Here is a 15082-nt window from a genome sequence, read left to right as displayed (position 1 = left end):
AGAATCATCAGAGGCCTTGGGGTAAGATAGGCCCCGGTGGGGAAGGGCTGCCAGGGCCTGTCAGAGTCCAGAGGAGATGGCGACCTGGGGGAGAGCCCATCGGGAGGAAGCACCGGCCACTTGGAGAAGAAGACACAGCCCGGGGCACGTCTTCCCCGACGCTGTCCCAACCTCCATCTGCTTGGCTGAAAGGTGGGCACGGTGATGCCTGCTCATCAGGCTTGTTGTGAGGATCCAAGTGAATGAAAGTATAGCCAGGGCCCAAGTTCATACATCACTTCTTCCAGAAAACTCAGAAGCAGCTCTTAAATATGTCCAATCCAGCCCTCCTCCCAATCCCCATAACCACTGCCATTCCACCAGGCTTTGTCCCTTTCAGAGTGACAGCAACAGCCTCTCCACTGTCCTGGCCTGCAGTCCTGGCCCTCCAGCGCATCTTCCACACAACCTCCAGAGATCTTTCTGACACACAAGCGTGTCGCCCCCCTACTGACAACTCCCCTCTGGCTTCCTTCTGGCCAGGACAAAGTCCCACAACAGCCTATCTGCACCCTTAGCCAGCACCTCACTCATCCAGAGACTGGGGCTGCACATTTAGCACACTCTGGGAGGCAGGCGCTACTACTGTCCAACTCTACATAGGTGGAAACCGAGGTTCAGGGGTGAAGGGCTTGCCCAGGGTCACGCAGCAAGTGGCAGCCTGAATGTGGACCTGGCACTGTGGCAACAGAGCATCTGTCCTCTCCTTGCTCCCTGGCCCATCTTGGGCACCAAGGAGACGCTTGGTCTGAGTCTGCAGCGTATAATTGGATTTGGGTGGTCGAATCAGATTAGATTCGACCTGGCGGGCCGCCTGGCCTGACAGGCATCAGGCCTCTGCAGACCAGGATTTCTGGGAATGACTCTGAAGTTCTATCTCACTTCCCGTCAAGAAGGGGAGGCCAGCAGGGCTCTCTGCTGAACTTGCCTCTCCATGGTTCTCCCCATATCTAGGTCAAGGGAGCTGTCCTATGGCTCCCAAGAGCAGATGTGACAAATCCAGGAGCCACAGGAGGACGGAGTTTGAGCCGGGGCCCTTCTGTCCCTCAGGCTCACAGAAGCCTGCTCTGGGCCTGGGGCTTGGGGTTGGGCCTGAGTGGACTCAGCCCCTGCTCTGGAAGAGCTCACAGGCTGGCATCAGTGGACACAGCCTGCAGCTGCCGCTGGCTGCGTGGACCTGGCTGGCTCGGGGGAGCTGGAAGAGGCCTGGGGGAGTCCTTCCAAGCTCACGGCAGAGTAGGTAGAGTCGCAGACCCACAGAGTCCTTTCCCATCTGGAGCCCAGGCCCATCCCTGGAGCAGAAGGGCTTGGAACCAAGCACCTCGCATGCCTCAGGTTTCCCCTTTTCCCCTTCAAATCTCGACTTAGCCCTCATGGCCCCAGCTGACATCCAGAAATACCACCTGCAGGAGGGGATGAGTTGGCATTCCTTCCCGTTAGCTCACTGCCCTCAGACGGCCCCTCAGAAGGGCATGCCACCCGCTCTGCCTCTGAGGTTCAGAGGCACAGAGGATACCACAGGTGCTCCAGTGGGTGGGGCCAGTGCCCTATCCCTGCCCCAGCCTGCCACCCTGGTCCCTGTGTCACTGTTGCTTTATCTGTCTGGTGAGGAGCTAGAATGGGCCACCTTAGACCGTGCTAGTGCTGGGGTCTCTTCCTGTCCAGCATGCTGTGTTAAGTGAGGGGGAAGGGACTGTTCCACAGTGACCGCAGGACTTCTCAGAGCCTTTATCATGTGCTGCGAATTTCCCACATCAGGCATCCGAAGCGCTGTGTTTCTAGCACACGCAGCTAGGGATGCCGCAAGAGCATTTTCAAAATTCCAGCCTTGCCTCCTAAAATAACAGACAACCGGCTTCATCTGTTCCGAAATAGGGGGCTTTATTTCTCTCTTCTTCCTTACTTGCTCCCTCCTCTCTCCCTTTCCATTCTCCCCTCTCTTTCCCCACTCATTCTTCCCTTTCCTTCTTTCACCCACTGTTTGCAGATCCCTAACCCTGTGCCAGGCCCTGTGCTGGGTACTTGTGATACTGAAAAGAATAAAGCTCAGGTCTCCCCAACTGGTTACCCACGGTTGGCAGGAAAGAGTGTGACGGAAGCAACTATTCCGATTTCCTACGAGGCAGAATGAAGCAAGGGCAGATAGGAGTGCTGTCGTAGCAGGCTTGCTCTACCGAGACCCTCCCTGTGTCTCCCTTGATATTGTTACCTTGTTTCAGCTTCCCAGCAACTCTCAGGGGCAAAGATTACTACATCCCCATTTCACAGCTGAGAAAATTACTACATCCCCATTTCACAGCTGAGAAAATTACTACATCCCCATTTCACAGCTGAGAAAACAGACATCTTGTGCTGCAGGGAGCTGAGGCTCCGTCCTCACCCTCAGGGCCTGCCAGTGACAGCTGTGGAAGGTCAAAAGAGGAGCCAGGGTATGTGCTTCGTGGAGGGGCTGCTCCGAGAGCTTCAGGGGACGCAGCATCTGAACTGGCCTTGGATTTCGCTGGGCTCTTAAGTCTGGAAACAGTGGCCAGTAACAGGCACCGTGTAGTTGCCCACTCCGCACCAGGTTCCCAATTCTGTTCCCCCCAGGAAATGTCTGCTCCCTATTAGCCATCTGGGTCCCACAGGTGTAGCCGAGTGACCCCAAGGTAGGAGAGCTTAGGCTGGGAGCCCAGTGGCCCAGGTTCCAGCCCTGCCGTATGTGCTGGGACATTCATTTCCCATCTCAGGGGCTCATTTTCTGTCTCTATAAGATAGACAGACAAGATGGGCTATAGGGAGGGGTCCAACCCTGACCTTCTGTGGTTCCGCCAGCCATGGAGCCTATCTGCTTGTGGCCTCCAGAAGCCAGTGTTGCCCGTGAGTGGAGGTGAAAGCAATGCAGCTGACAGAGGAGCTGATAAGTGCTTCGGAAGCCACAGTCAGCCCCCAGGCCAGGCAGTAGCAGCCATCCTTGCAGTGGTTGTAGGGTCATTTTGAAATGTGATAGTGATGCTCCCCCAACCACCCTTCTCGGGGAGGAGGTGTCCCAGAAGCACTCAAGCTGAGCAGACTCCAGCCTGACCACAGCCTCACCATGCAGCGGGTGAGCCTGGCTTGCGCGGGCCTGACTGCTGCATCTCAGGGCACCCTCCTTGTTCTGGAAAATATAGTTTTTAATACAAATATATGACTCGTGCTAACATGTAATACTTTTTTTTTTCTTTGAGATGGAGTCTCACTCTGTCACCCAGGCTGCAGTGCAATGGTGCAATCTCAGCTTACTGCAGCCTCCACCTCCTGAGTTCAAGCAATTCTTCTGCCTCAGCCTCCCAAGTAGCTGGGATTACAGGCATGTGCCACTACAACTGGCTAATGTTTGTATTTTTAGTAGAGACAGGGTTTTACCATGTTGGCCAGGCTAGTCTCGAACTCCTGACCTCAGGTGATCCCCCCCGCCTCGCTCTCCCAAAGTGCTGGGATTACAGGCATGAGCCACCACACCCAGCCCACATGTAACAAGTTTTTTATCTTGTTTTTAAATAAGTTAATAAGTACATATAAATTTATCTCTGTAGTATCTAGCCAGTCTTGATAGCTGTAACACATAAACACGTCCATCAAAGTGATTTGGGCTCCTTTATAATTGTCAGGAATGTAAAAAGGTCCTGAAGCCAGTCCCACTAACAATCACTGGCCCGTTGCAGAGCCAGTGGGGGCTCCCGTGCTGGGGATGCTGGGTGAGAGGCAGCGTGCAGGGGGCCTGCTGTGGGGTGTTGAGTGAGGATGGCTAATCACAGGACCTCAGCTCCACCTCAGGGTCTTTAGGTGGGAGATGAAGGGCTCCGCCCTCTTCCCCAAGTTGTTGAGAGGTACAGTAGAGACCTTTGAGACCAGCTGACTACAGATAGGGCCTGGGGCTCACCCTTCCCAGCTCTGCAATTCTGTTGCTTAGCGTCTTATTGACTGTGGGTTACTGCAGTCCATAGTCATGCTAGAGTACGTCCCCAAAGTGTCCTTCACCAAGAAAACAACAACATCTTGGCTCAGTGTTAAAGTCTTTAGAGTCTCAAGAAGAAAGATCACTTGATGGCAAGTCCACGACGAGGGAGAAAACTGAATGACCTCTAGAGCTTAATATTCCATTACCCAGGGCTCCGGCATGCATCAGCTCCCCAGTGACAAATGTGTGGTTGGTGATGATTAGCAAGGCTTCTTGTAAATTGTGATTCTTTGGCTGGGAATGGAAATTCAATCTCCCTTTCTTCATCATCTATAAGCCTGAGCCAAACAAGCGCCCTTGGGCTCCTCCCAGCTCAGGAAGAAAGCACAGATCTGCTTACAGCATTGATCTCCTGTGCCGGCCATGGGACAGACCTAGGAAATTCACATGGGTGGTGGCATGGGGAGACACGGGGAGTAGAAGGCGGGAGCCAGGAGGCTTTGCGGAACTGGTGTAGTTTGAGGCAGGCCTAGGATTTAGTTTATGGAAGATAGGAGAGGGTGTCCAGCCCAGGAGGAAGGAGCAGCAAGGGGAGATGGAGCACCCTCGGGGGCTGCCCAGCAGGCATTGTGGGATGGCCTACCGTGGAGTGTATACAGCTGCGAAGAAGCTGGAACAGCAGGGAGCCATGGAAGCCAAATGAACAGGGAGTGAGGGGGGCGACCCTGGACTCAGCCCACCACTGACAACAGCCATCAGTAACAGTCAGGGAGACGGCTTGCTGGCCACCATCCACTGGCCAAACCCTTACCAGGGCAGGAGGCTCCCAGAAGACCTGATGAGGGACTGAACATGTCTCAGTAGCCTGGGAAGGTTTCTCTACCGAGAGCCGCCTCTGGCCGCCTGGTCCAGCCAGGCCCCAGGGAGGAGCCACGCTGTCTCCAGACCTGCGGGAGAGACACCGGCCTCAGGAGCCAGTGCCCCCACAGACAGACCTCGTCTCTTATTGCCTGGCATTTCCTGTCTGTAACTGGATTTAATTTGCACAGCTCCTCCATGAGACAGAGGTGATCCTGCCCGTTCTAAGATTAGGCTCAGAAAAGGGAAGCAGTTGTCTCCGAGGCCACAGCCAGAAAGGAAGCCAGATTCACACCTACATCTGCCTGACTTTACAACGACCTTTCTAAGAAAGGGACGTGCTATGGCTGGCTTGTCTCAGCTTGTGAGAGCCAACTGTGCACATTTGTTCCCAGCTCTACCCTCGGCGACATCTCCCTGGTACCTTGAAATTAGCCATGGCTGGCGTATTTATCCCACGTAAATTGGTAAATACTGCAAATCAGCCTCCACCCCTGCCGGCTGTTAAGCGTTGACCGCACGCCACTATCTGTGCAACTCAGGCACTGATGCTGTTTTGGAATCGAGCCAGCGAAAAGGTCTTTCCGTGTGAACTTGCAGCTTCTGTGCAGGACGGCGGCATGAAAGCGCTTTCCGTGCTAACTTGTTGCTTAGTTAGACTCTGCGTCATTCCAACAATTTGATTGATTAGTGAGAAAATCAAGGTGAGGAAATATGAGTCGCAAAATCAGGTGAAACCAGGAGTTACAGTGCTGGGCAAAATGCAGGCTTCCTCATTTCCATTTGTTTGTTTGATTTTTAACTTTAGACGTTTTTATCTTTATTACAACTAGCAGGGTGTTTGTGTTTTTAAATCTATTCTGTGTTGCTGCATACCCGTATTTAAAGTGGACGGGGTCAGGATTGAGCCAGTCCTCCCTTGGAACAAGAGGCCGGTGTGTCCCAGGGGAAGGAGGTCGCCCAGTGCGTGTTCGCCGTCTGCAGCCTTCACTGCTGCTCCCCGAGCCATCTTCACTCCTGCCTGAGCTTCCTGTGGGTGGAGGTGGAAGGCAGGTCACAGAGCCGGTGGGTTGGCAGACAGAGGCTCTTCCCTTTCATCTGCCTTGGCCTCTTGATGGACTTGTGACCTACAACCTCTCACTTGACCCCTGACCTCATAAATTCTAGAAACGCCTCACAAATCACCAGGAAGATAAACATCAACTGAGGTCAACGGAAGGGGGTATGAGCCACTCCAGGCAGACAGGGAGGGGAGATCCAGTCTGCTGGGCGGGTGGGGGGTACCCTAGAACCATGGGTGGCTCAGGAGAGGGGAGCAAATCACCCTGACACAAAAGTAGTTCTACAGACCACGCCCCGCAATCTGACCTAGAGCAAGAGATTGGTCTCCGTGGGTCACCAGCTGCCATTTACGGTGCAACTCACAGAGCAAAGCCTGAATCTAGACCCAGGCACCGTGCCCTTGCTTTCTCCCTAAGGGATATCCATGTAGATGGCTGCTGCACACACGCATATGTGTGTGTGCGCACGTGCGTGTGTGTGCATGATACATGCAATGACAGCCCATTTGATTGTTACATATCATTGGCTATCCCCTTTCAGCCTGAAATTTTCTCTCTCCCTCTCTGCCTGGTCCCCAACCCGTCTCTTGTCTGTCTCTCTTCCCAGAGGGTATGAACTGCATGAACAAAGACCACGGCTGTGCCCACATCTGCCGGGAGACGCCCAAAGGTGGGGTGGCCTGCGACTGCAGGCCCGGCTTTGACCTTGCCCAAAACCAGAAGGACTGCACACGTAGGTAGAGGGAGACAGATGGGTCAAACGTCCCATGCGTCTCCTGCCATTGCTTTCTGGAGGGTCTGTCCAGTCTCCTGGACTTTGGCCAGGGAGGGTCCCCAGCCCCGTGGGGTGGAGAGAAGGGCAGGGCCTGTGGAAGGGGGCCTGATAGGGCATAAGGGACAAGGGTTGTAAACCCCAGCCTTGGGGTTTTCCGCACCAAGCACGACACCACCAGTGTAGCCCCAGGAGCTGGGCTGGATCTTATGGCAGCCCCTGAGCCTAAGCTCTCCAGCAGGAGTGGCGGGGCCGTGGCACAGAGGTCTATAAGACCAGGTTTCTCGATGGGCCTGGGAAGCCCCTGGTAATGAGTAGTACAAAGAAGGAAAAGAGTATAGTTCTGAAGTGGTCCCATTCCGGGCTTGCTGACCTTTTTTCTGGGACCAAAGATCAGAACTCTGCACACCTATAATCCCAGCTTCTTGGGAGGCAGAAGCCAGAGGATCACTCTAGCCCGACTTTGAGTCCAGCTTGGACAATACAGCAAGACCCCATCTCTAAAATAAAATGTAAAGATCAGAACTCACAATTTGACCCCTGCAAGGCTAACTGCAGATGGTGATACTCTGGGAGATCTGGGCTGAATGAGGCCTCTGGCCAAAGACACCATTTCAGGATCTGCTTGGTGGTCTGCCTACAGGGCCCACGTGTAGTCCAGCCTCTTAATGGGGTCACCCCATTCCCCAGTAGGGGTAGCAGCCAGGAAACCAAGTAGAACGATGGCTGAACTCAGAAGCTTGGGAGCCAGTGCATCCTCCCCACAGCTACGTGGGGAGATGGTGGGATGGGCCTTTCCTCGTGGGAGATGAGGGCACTAGGGATACCCAAAGCGATGTCATATTTGCCCTTTTTTACAAAGAGCCAAAGAAGACTGCTGGAAGCACTTTCCATCTCTGGCAAGAGACAAGTGCCTCATATCAAGCCCACTTTCTAATGCAGAAAAATGTTAGGTAGAAGTGTCCAGTTCCAACTCCCAGTAGAGAAGGTGGTCCTCACCCGAGCTGTGGAAATGAGAGACTGAGGCTTCTCTGCTGTCATAAAGAAAATGACCGTTCTTCCACCCGTCATTCTATGGAGAGGACAGCTGGCCCTTGTTGGTCCATCATCCACAGTCACTGATCCTCTCAGTTGTCATCAGCTCTCCTGTGGGTGCCTTGCCACACCTTTCCCAACTCCTGGTCTCCTAGAACAGTCACCAAGGCCCTGGGGACCCACGTGCACCAGATGTGATTCATCCATTCTCCAAAGTGAAGGTGCTTCCTTCTGTCCCAGGTATGGTCCAAGAGGCGGACCACCTTTCTCTGTGTTCCTGGCTCTTTCTTGTGGGGTGGCCAAGATAAGCCTGTATACTGTCACCCAGGGCAGGACCAAACAGGGGCAGTCTCGATTAGAAGTGCCAGCCTCCAGCCCCAGGGCTCCATCCAGGCCCCCTCTCCACACCAGATGGATTCCTTTAGCTGCAGAGAAGTCTTCTGCCCCCGGTCACCTCAGAACAGATATGCTGACTCCAGTTTTCCCAGTCCCCCGTGTTGTGTGATCTGAGTTTCCTCACGAGAAAGGTCAAGGTCAAAAATTCATGGCGTCAACAGGCTTGTGGATAACCCTGGCCAGAAGGACAGTGCATTCCCTTAGGCAGAAGACAGGCCGAGGGCCTGCTCCAACGGGGCCCTGAGCCCAGTGCCAGGGAGAGGCTGCAGGTGGCCTGGCTGTGGGCGGCTTGCTCCCTGACCCCGCAGTACGTCTGAGACAAGCACTACAAGGAGGAGTTTGCTCAGAGAGCATCTTCTGAGCGCCAGCCTGGTGCGAGAGGTCAGGGACTAGGCAGGGCCCTGTGAGCAGCTAGGACACCCCCCGCAACCCTCACCCCAGCTGCCCCCGCCAGGGAAGGGTTCAACCCTTGCCTGGAATATGTGCTGGCTTAAGAAACAGCAGTCCCACCCTCTCCGTGGGTGGCTGAATACCACCAAGGTATGGAGAGCCTGATGTGATTTCCGGGGCCTGAGGCCTCCCGTGAAGGGCCTGCACAGGCAGCTGCCCAGCGAGCCCAGCTTTGGCTGCTTCTGTGAGGTTAATGAGACAAGCTTGGTGAGAAGTTAACTCTGAGGCATTCGCTCTAGTCCTTGAAGTCACTTGCGTTCCAGGAAATTCCAGATCTCAAGCTGGGTTGGGGGCTGAGGCCTGGCTTAGCCGACCAGCCTCTGTGGCTCTGGAGGACTGCAGGGCTCTGAACCAAGCTGTCATCCGTCCAGAGCCCAGGACCCACTCCAGGGCCAGAGCCAGAGGAGGTTTTCTCCATCCTTCTGTCCATCTCACCAGAGCTTGAGCTCAGACATCTCTGTGTACAAGCTGTAGACTCTCCAGTACTCGAAGGCTCAACGTTTGGGGGTCTATGAGACGCACAAATGACTGTGGAGGGAACAAGGGTCCCTGAGCCTGGATCCCCTTCGAGTTGCCTCAGGCAGGCCTCCATCCTCATTAGAGTCACTTTTGGGGCACAGCCTGCCTCCAGGAGCCTGGAGCTCAAGAAGAACTGCCTTCTCCCCAGCTGCACCCCTGCCCACTCTGAAACGGGAATCTCCTGGGTCCTAGAAAGACACACGACGTCCAGCCCAAAGTGGGTTCCACCTGGGTCTCTCCCCATTGCCTGAGATCTGCGCAGAGCTGCAGCCTCCCGGAACCCCTGGCTTCCCTGGGTTCCTTCCTGGCCATTGAGACGAGCTGTTGAGAGATGAAAGCTGAGCTGTCATCCAGGGTGCCAGCTCCACCCTGGAGAAGAGTCACTCCTGAGGAGAAGAGGCTGGAGGGCTTTGTGCTTGAAGCCCAGTTGTGTTTCTGGAAGCATTTTTCAGGTCCCTGAAATTTCCCCCTAGAAGTCAGCTCCCTCCTCTGGATGGTCCTCAGCTCCCTGTGGAAGAAGGAGCAGCCTCTTAGAGCCTCTGGTTGCAGAGGACAGCATCTGAGGCACTGAGCAGACACCTGTCCCCATATCAAGCCATTTTCTTGACATCCTCCTCGCCCGCTGTGGAGACGGTATGTGTCCAAGCCTGAGGTGCCCCATCACTCAGGACAGGTGGGCGGGAAGGCTCTGCGTCGGTCACTGTGAAAGGAGGAGTGCCGAGAAGTCAGTTCTGAAACGTTTGAGATCCTTCTCTGGGAGTTGCCACCAATTGACTTCCCTCTGGTACCAGCTGTGCTCAGGGGTCAACCGAATAGAACATCATTCATTCAAACTCTCAGGATTTGGGATTTTTGCCCCCTCTAACCATAGTTGGTCTGAGATTTATTTTTGCATATTTGATCATTAGGATTTTGCCAAATAAATTAGAGTGTAGCTTGAATTCTGGACAGATGGCTAAAGTATCCAAGAACACGCCCCTACTGAAGCCCTGGTGCACATTTGCGTTCGGATGATGGGCGTGAAGCTGTCTCGCCAGCATCACAAGGCAGGGGCCCTACACCCCCTGGGGAGCACTTGGGTCACCTTGCTCCCCTCTAGTGCTCTCTCTCACCCTGGAAACAGACCATGTGTTTAAATAAACTTGAATTTGTAGTTTTTTCTACTTCAGACTCCTTTTTGTTCTGCCCCCTTTTCAGCCAACCCAGGTTGCTGATGTTGTGAAACATCTTGGGATTCTGGGCTGAAAGGCACCAGATCCTCCAGGCCACAGGCATTGAAAACAATGTAACGTGGTTATTATTTAGGTGATTTTCAAAACCGTACCTCAGATGACATTAATTTGCCTAAGTCTGTCTGTTGGGACATTGCCGAGCTCCCGGAGGATTAGGGCTTTGAGGGGACAGAGTTTGAGGTGGCCCCTGGGACTCTGAGGGGGGACCTCTGTGGAGACATCCACACACCCCAAGACAGGCAGAGGAAGGAAAGCTCTGCCAGAACTAAGGAAATGCGGGTCACCTGGAACCACGGGCCACCATGTCCCTCCCCCGACAGCTTGACAAGTATGTCCTGGCATTGACAAACATTTGCCCCATCAAGACAGGTGGCTGTAAAGTGTCCTGCAGCCTGGGAAGGATGAAGCTGTCTTCATCTACCACGGTCTGAGCGCATCAGCTCTGTGCCTGCTCCGATCAAAGCCCAGACGACCCCAAGTCCATTCTGTCCCACCCCAGTTCAGCTCTAGGGAGTGAGTGACTCCAGGGTCCCTGGAGGGGCTGAAGTGCAGGGAAATGCATCCCCATTGCCCGGCAAGCCTCATGACCCTACCCACTGATGCCCTTAGGCCTCGGTTTCCCCATACCCTGAAGGCAGCAGCCAACACCGACAAACTAACCGTTTTTGTTGTTCTGTTTATACACACGTGTGTACACTTTGGGCCTAACTAGTAACCTGTAACTATGGAAACGGAGGCTGCCAGCACAGCTGTGAGGACACAGACACAGGCCCCATGTGTGGTTGCCACCAGAAGTACGCCCTCCACTCAGACGGTCGCACGTGCATCGGTAAGTAGGCACCTCTGCCGCACACCACCCTTGCACCTCCCGCCCCCCACCCCCCATGAGTGCACCAGCAGGGCCAGCACCCTGCCACGTCCGGGTTCCCCAGAAGGAAGCTTCAGGGAAACAAGGAAAGGCAAGCCCATGGCAATGGTGGGGATGGCCGGCGCCCCTGGGGAGGCTTTCTGGGGAGACTTCTCTGGGGCCTGCAGCCCCCCAGGACCAGGCTCTTCTGCTTTGTGTTCCCTGGCGACGCCTAACGTGGGCTCCCTAGCAGCAGGGGTTCTGCACGTCCTCGTCCTGGAAGTGAGGGGTGGCCCCAGGCAGGGGGTGTGTGGGGAGAAGGGAGGTGTACACACCTAAGACCTTCTGTTCCAGAAGCATAGGTGTTTCCTCCCCTAATATGGAAAACAGCCAGATTCAGGTAACTGCACACAGCCAGCTTAGCCATGGGAGCTGCCCACAGCCGTCTGGAGAACTAAGAGGTTTCCTCAGAACTTTGCTTTGAGTGGTCATTGTCTAAACTCCAGGGGAGATGGGCAGTGTGGGCCCTGCGTGGGTGTGGTGTTTTCACTGCTGGTCTCTCCGAGCTGCTGGGCCCCTGCTGGCCTCTCTCCCCAACCTGAAGTCCGCTCTTCCCGCCGCTGCCCCAGCCCGTCTCTCACCTGTCACATGGAGTCTTGATCTGAGTCTCCGTCACCTCCTTCCTCCTGGTCCCTATTTCCAAGGGGAAGCTTGAATATTTGTGATTATTTCATGCCATAATCACTAGTAGGTTTTTTTCTCCCACTTAAAAATAGCAGCAGATTTTTTAACTGAGAAAGGGTGGAGTTTCAAAGTTGGTGCCGGAGTTCAGCCCTTCTGTGCAGGCAAACTTTAGAAACCCAACGCAAGTCAGTTATTTTTTTTTAAGCCCCCATTTCTTATTGTCAATCTGGAAGATACTTCTTGAGGGAGACTCAGGGGACAGGACAGGGTTGGTCGGCAGACAGAAGCCCATGAGGCCAGGATGTGCCCCCGCTCTGTCCCCCAGGACGCTGCTCCCTTGGGTCTCAGGGAGCAGGGCCCGGGCGGGCACCAGGCTGTCACCTCTGTAGTCCAGGGCTGTCATCACGGGTTCTGCTGCCTGCGGTGGCCCTCCCTTCCTCTGTGTGGTCTCTTCTTTCAGACAACCATTTTTTATTTCATTTTTATCTCATTTCTCTTGCTTTTCTGGTGATGGTCCCTGATTGCCTGTCTTGTCTGATAACTGACGTTCATTAATTATTTTCAGAGCCAAAAGCCAAACCAAATCAACCAACCAATTAAAAAAGAATTAAAAGCCAAACCCGGTCTCAGACCAGTGTCTCTATTGCAGCCTGATCCCATCTAGAACCTCCTCTCCTCCGGCCTCTCTCCCTCCACTGTCCTGCCTGGGGCTCTCCCGGGCCACCCAGCCTCCCTCCTGTCTCGTCTGCTCGAGGTCTTCCGCAGGGTTTGCCACCTCTGTTGGAGCCAGCTCTGTGGCCGCGGGGGCAGTGCAAACGGCTGCCGGGCCAGACACACCCAGCCTTTGTCTAACACATCTTGTCTTGTCCACCTGAATCATCCTTTCTTGCTTTTTTCTTTTTCGATGTCTACTGCATGTGAAGGCCCCTGCTTGGATCTCCTTTCTAAATTAACTTCCCCAGCCCCACCTTCCCTCCCCTCTCGTTAGAAATCACCTTCCTTACCCAGCCTCTGCTGCTGCGACTTCTACTCCCGGCCAGGAAGAGATGCCTTCACCTGCCTTCGCCCACTGTTCATCCGTGTCCCCCTTGGGAACGAATGTCTCCACATATTTCCCTCTGAGCAAAGAAAGTCAACCCAGCTAACCTCACCTGCCCCTCCACAGGAAGCCTCTTGGCATAGCCAGGATGCTCCTAGCCCGCTCGGGGCCGCTTCTCCTCCGCATGCTCCTAAAATAAGTGATCCCTCTTTGCATCCCCTTGTTGAGCACTTGAATGTTTAGCCCTAGTCCTCTATAGACAAGCAGGCAACCAGCGCTGCCCAAATCGATCCCGTGGTTTTTCTGTGTCTGTTCTATTGGATCCATTATGTGTGTGCGTGTGTGTGTCCTATGTTTTGTTCTTAATTTTGCATGAGTGTTGACACCCCTTCATGTCCCTGTGACAGAGCCTCTGCTGTCTCAGTGCATCCATCACCGGACCTTGTGGCCCTGTCCCCTTGTCCTGTGCCTTGTCCTGTGCCTGCCTCTCCAGCCTGAGCCACTGGGGTCTGTAATCACTTGTGTCTCCGTAAAGCACCATGGTGGTGCTTTCTGCTTCTGTAACTCTCTGCGGACGAGTCCCGTCTGCCCTGACCTCAGCCTCCTTCTGTTTGCTTGCCCATGGGCCCTGAGTCCCCTCTGTGTCCCAGGTCACTTTGTGGTCATTCCTCCTTTCCTGCACGTCCCCCCGCCCCCGCCCTCGCTGCCTCTCTGCTTTGCCCTGAACACCCCCACCTTGGAGGTTCCTGGGATTAGCCCCTTGGCGAGGATGCCAAGCTGGCCGGCGTGTTGTGTTGGCTTTGCGTGCGCCACGCCAAGAGGCTGACTGTCTTGGGCCGCGGGAAGTGGGCTGTCATTAACCACTGGCTCCGTGTTTGTCCCTTACTTGTGTTTTAGAGAAGGATGAGGCTGCAATTGAGCGCTCTCAGTTCAATGCCACGTCAGTAGCTGATGTGGACAAGCGGGTGAAACGGCGGCTACTCATGGGTAACACTTTTCTTCCACTTCCTTTGTCGTACTTGCACTTGTGTGTGTGTGTGCACATGTGTGTCTCGGGTGTGCGCTGGCATGTGGACATGGGCGTGTGTGTGCTGTGTGTGGGTGTGACGTGTGCGTGTGGGGGCATATGTCTGTTGTGGGGTGTGCCCACGTGTGTGCAGTCCTGCGTGTCGTGTGAGTGCGGGGGGCTCCACTCCAGGTGTGAACTCACTTTTTCCTTTTTAAAGTTTTTATCCTCCATCAAACACGTTTGTTCTTTGTTTGTGTGTCTGTAGCAAAGAACCCAGGGCTAGTATCCACTGGCCTGTGCGTGTAAGGAGACGTGTGTCATAAAGCTCCCCGACTTGCGTAAACACCCACATTCACAGTTAGGATTCCCAGGATCAGCAAAGCAGTGCTGAGACTCAGCCACAAAAGAGGGCATTTGAGTAGACGGGTCAGGGCAGGAGAGTCCTTACCCATCTCCTCTCCTGGGAGGGAAGCTACCGGCCAGGACCTCCAGGACCTCTCAGGGAAAAAGCCACCTACTTCTCAGAGGCTGCTCAAGGTGTCTTGGGAGGCCTGCTGGCAGGGCTGATCAGGGACCGATGTGAGGAGAACGAGAAGGAAGAGGAGAAATCACTGCTCTTGGACAGAGCTCAGTGTGCACAGTGGAAAGCAGACTTCCTCATCTACTCATTCTTCTCTATCAGTCAGTTCTGCTGTTTTGCTGGCCTCCGGGCTTTGCCAGCTGCCCAGGACCTCCTTAGCATAGCTGTGGTCGCCTAGGGTTGTCACAACCTTCTTCATGGTTCTCAGATAGCTCACACCAGTGTTTGCAGCTCTGAGGTCAGGTAGTGCGGTCTCCATTTCTCCGAGGAAGAGGCTAAGGTTCGCTGGGGTGCCCTGGCTTGCCCAAGGTCCCACACCACCCTACAGGGCTTAGCTCTACCCAGAAGTCCTGACCGTGTGGGCTGTCTCAAGCATCAGGGTTGCAGGGCCACGTGAAGGTCAGAGCCTAAAGGTCCCAGAGAGGTGGCTTTGTTTCATGGCCCTCATGCGGACCTCAGGGGGACCCAGGCATCTAGAGAGGAAGCAGGAGGAGGTCCAGGGGCCACGGGGGATATGGCCTTGTGTGCTGCTGAGGAAGCTTCAGGCCTGCCCACTCCTTAGGGGCTTCGAGGAGCTCATGGGTCTGGCTGACGGTGCTCTATGAACCCTAAGTCCATGCTACACAGGACAGGTGCGGC

General features: G+C 54.6%; 1 protein-coding gene across 2 annotated transcripts in view; it reads left to right on the top strand.

Moving 5' to 3' along the window:
* Positions 1–15082, top strand: part of SCUBE1 (signal peptide, CUB domain and EGF like domain containing 1) — a 151712-nt gene that overhangs the window by 73146 nt on the left and 63484 nt on the right. Inside the window, exons 5-7 of one of the 2 annotated variants that reach the window (XM_054543755.2) lie at positions 6488–6613; positions 10997–11113; positions 13752–13841. In XM_054543755.2, coding sequence (XP_054399730.1) covers positions 6488–6613; positions 10997–11113; positions 13752–13841 — 333 coding nt within the window. The remainder of the gene's footprint in view (positions 1–6487; positions 6614–10996; positions 11114–13751; positions 13842–15082) is intronic. The other variant, XM_024239891.3, reaches the window with a different exon arrangement.

The sequence above is a fragment of the Pongo abelii genome, chromosome 23 (genome assembly GCF_028885655.2).
Source record: "Pongo abelii isolate AG06213 chromosome 23, NHGRI_mPonAbe1-v2.0_pri, whole genome shotgun sequence".
NCBI classification, from domain to species: Eukaryota; Metazoa; Chordata; class Mammalia; order Primates; family Hominidae; genus Pongo; species Pongo abelii.
The sequence above is the reverse complement of the archived record's forward strand: the minus strand, read 5'-3'. Positions and strand labels throughout refer to the sequence as shown.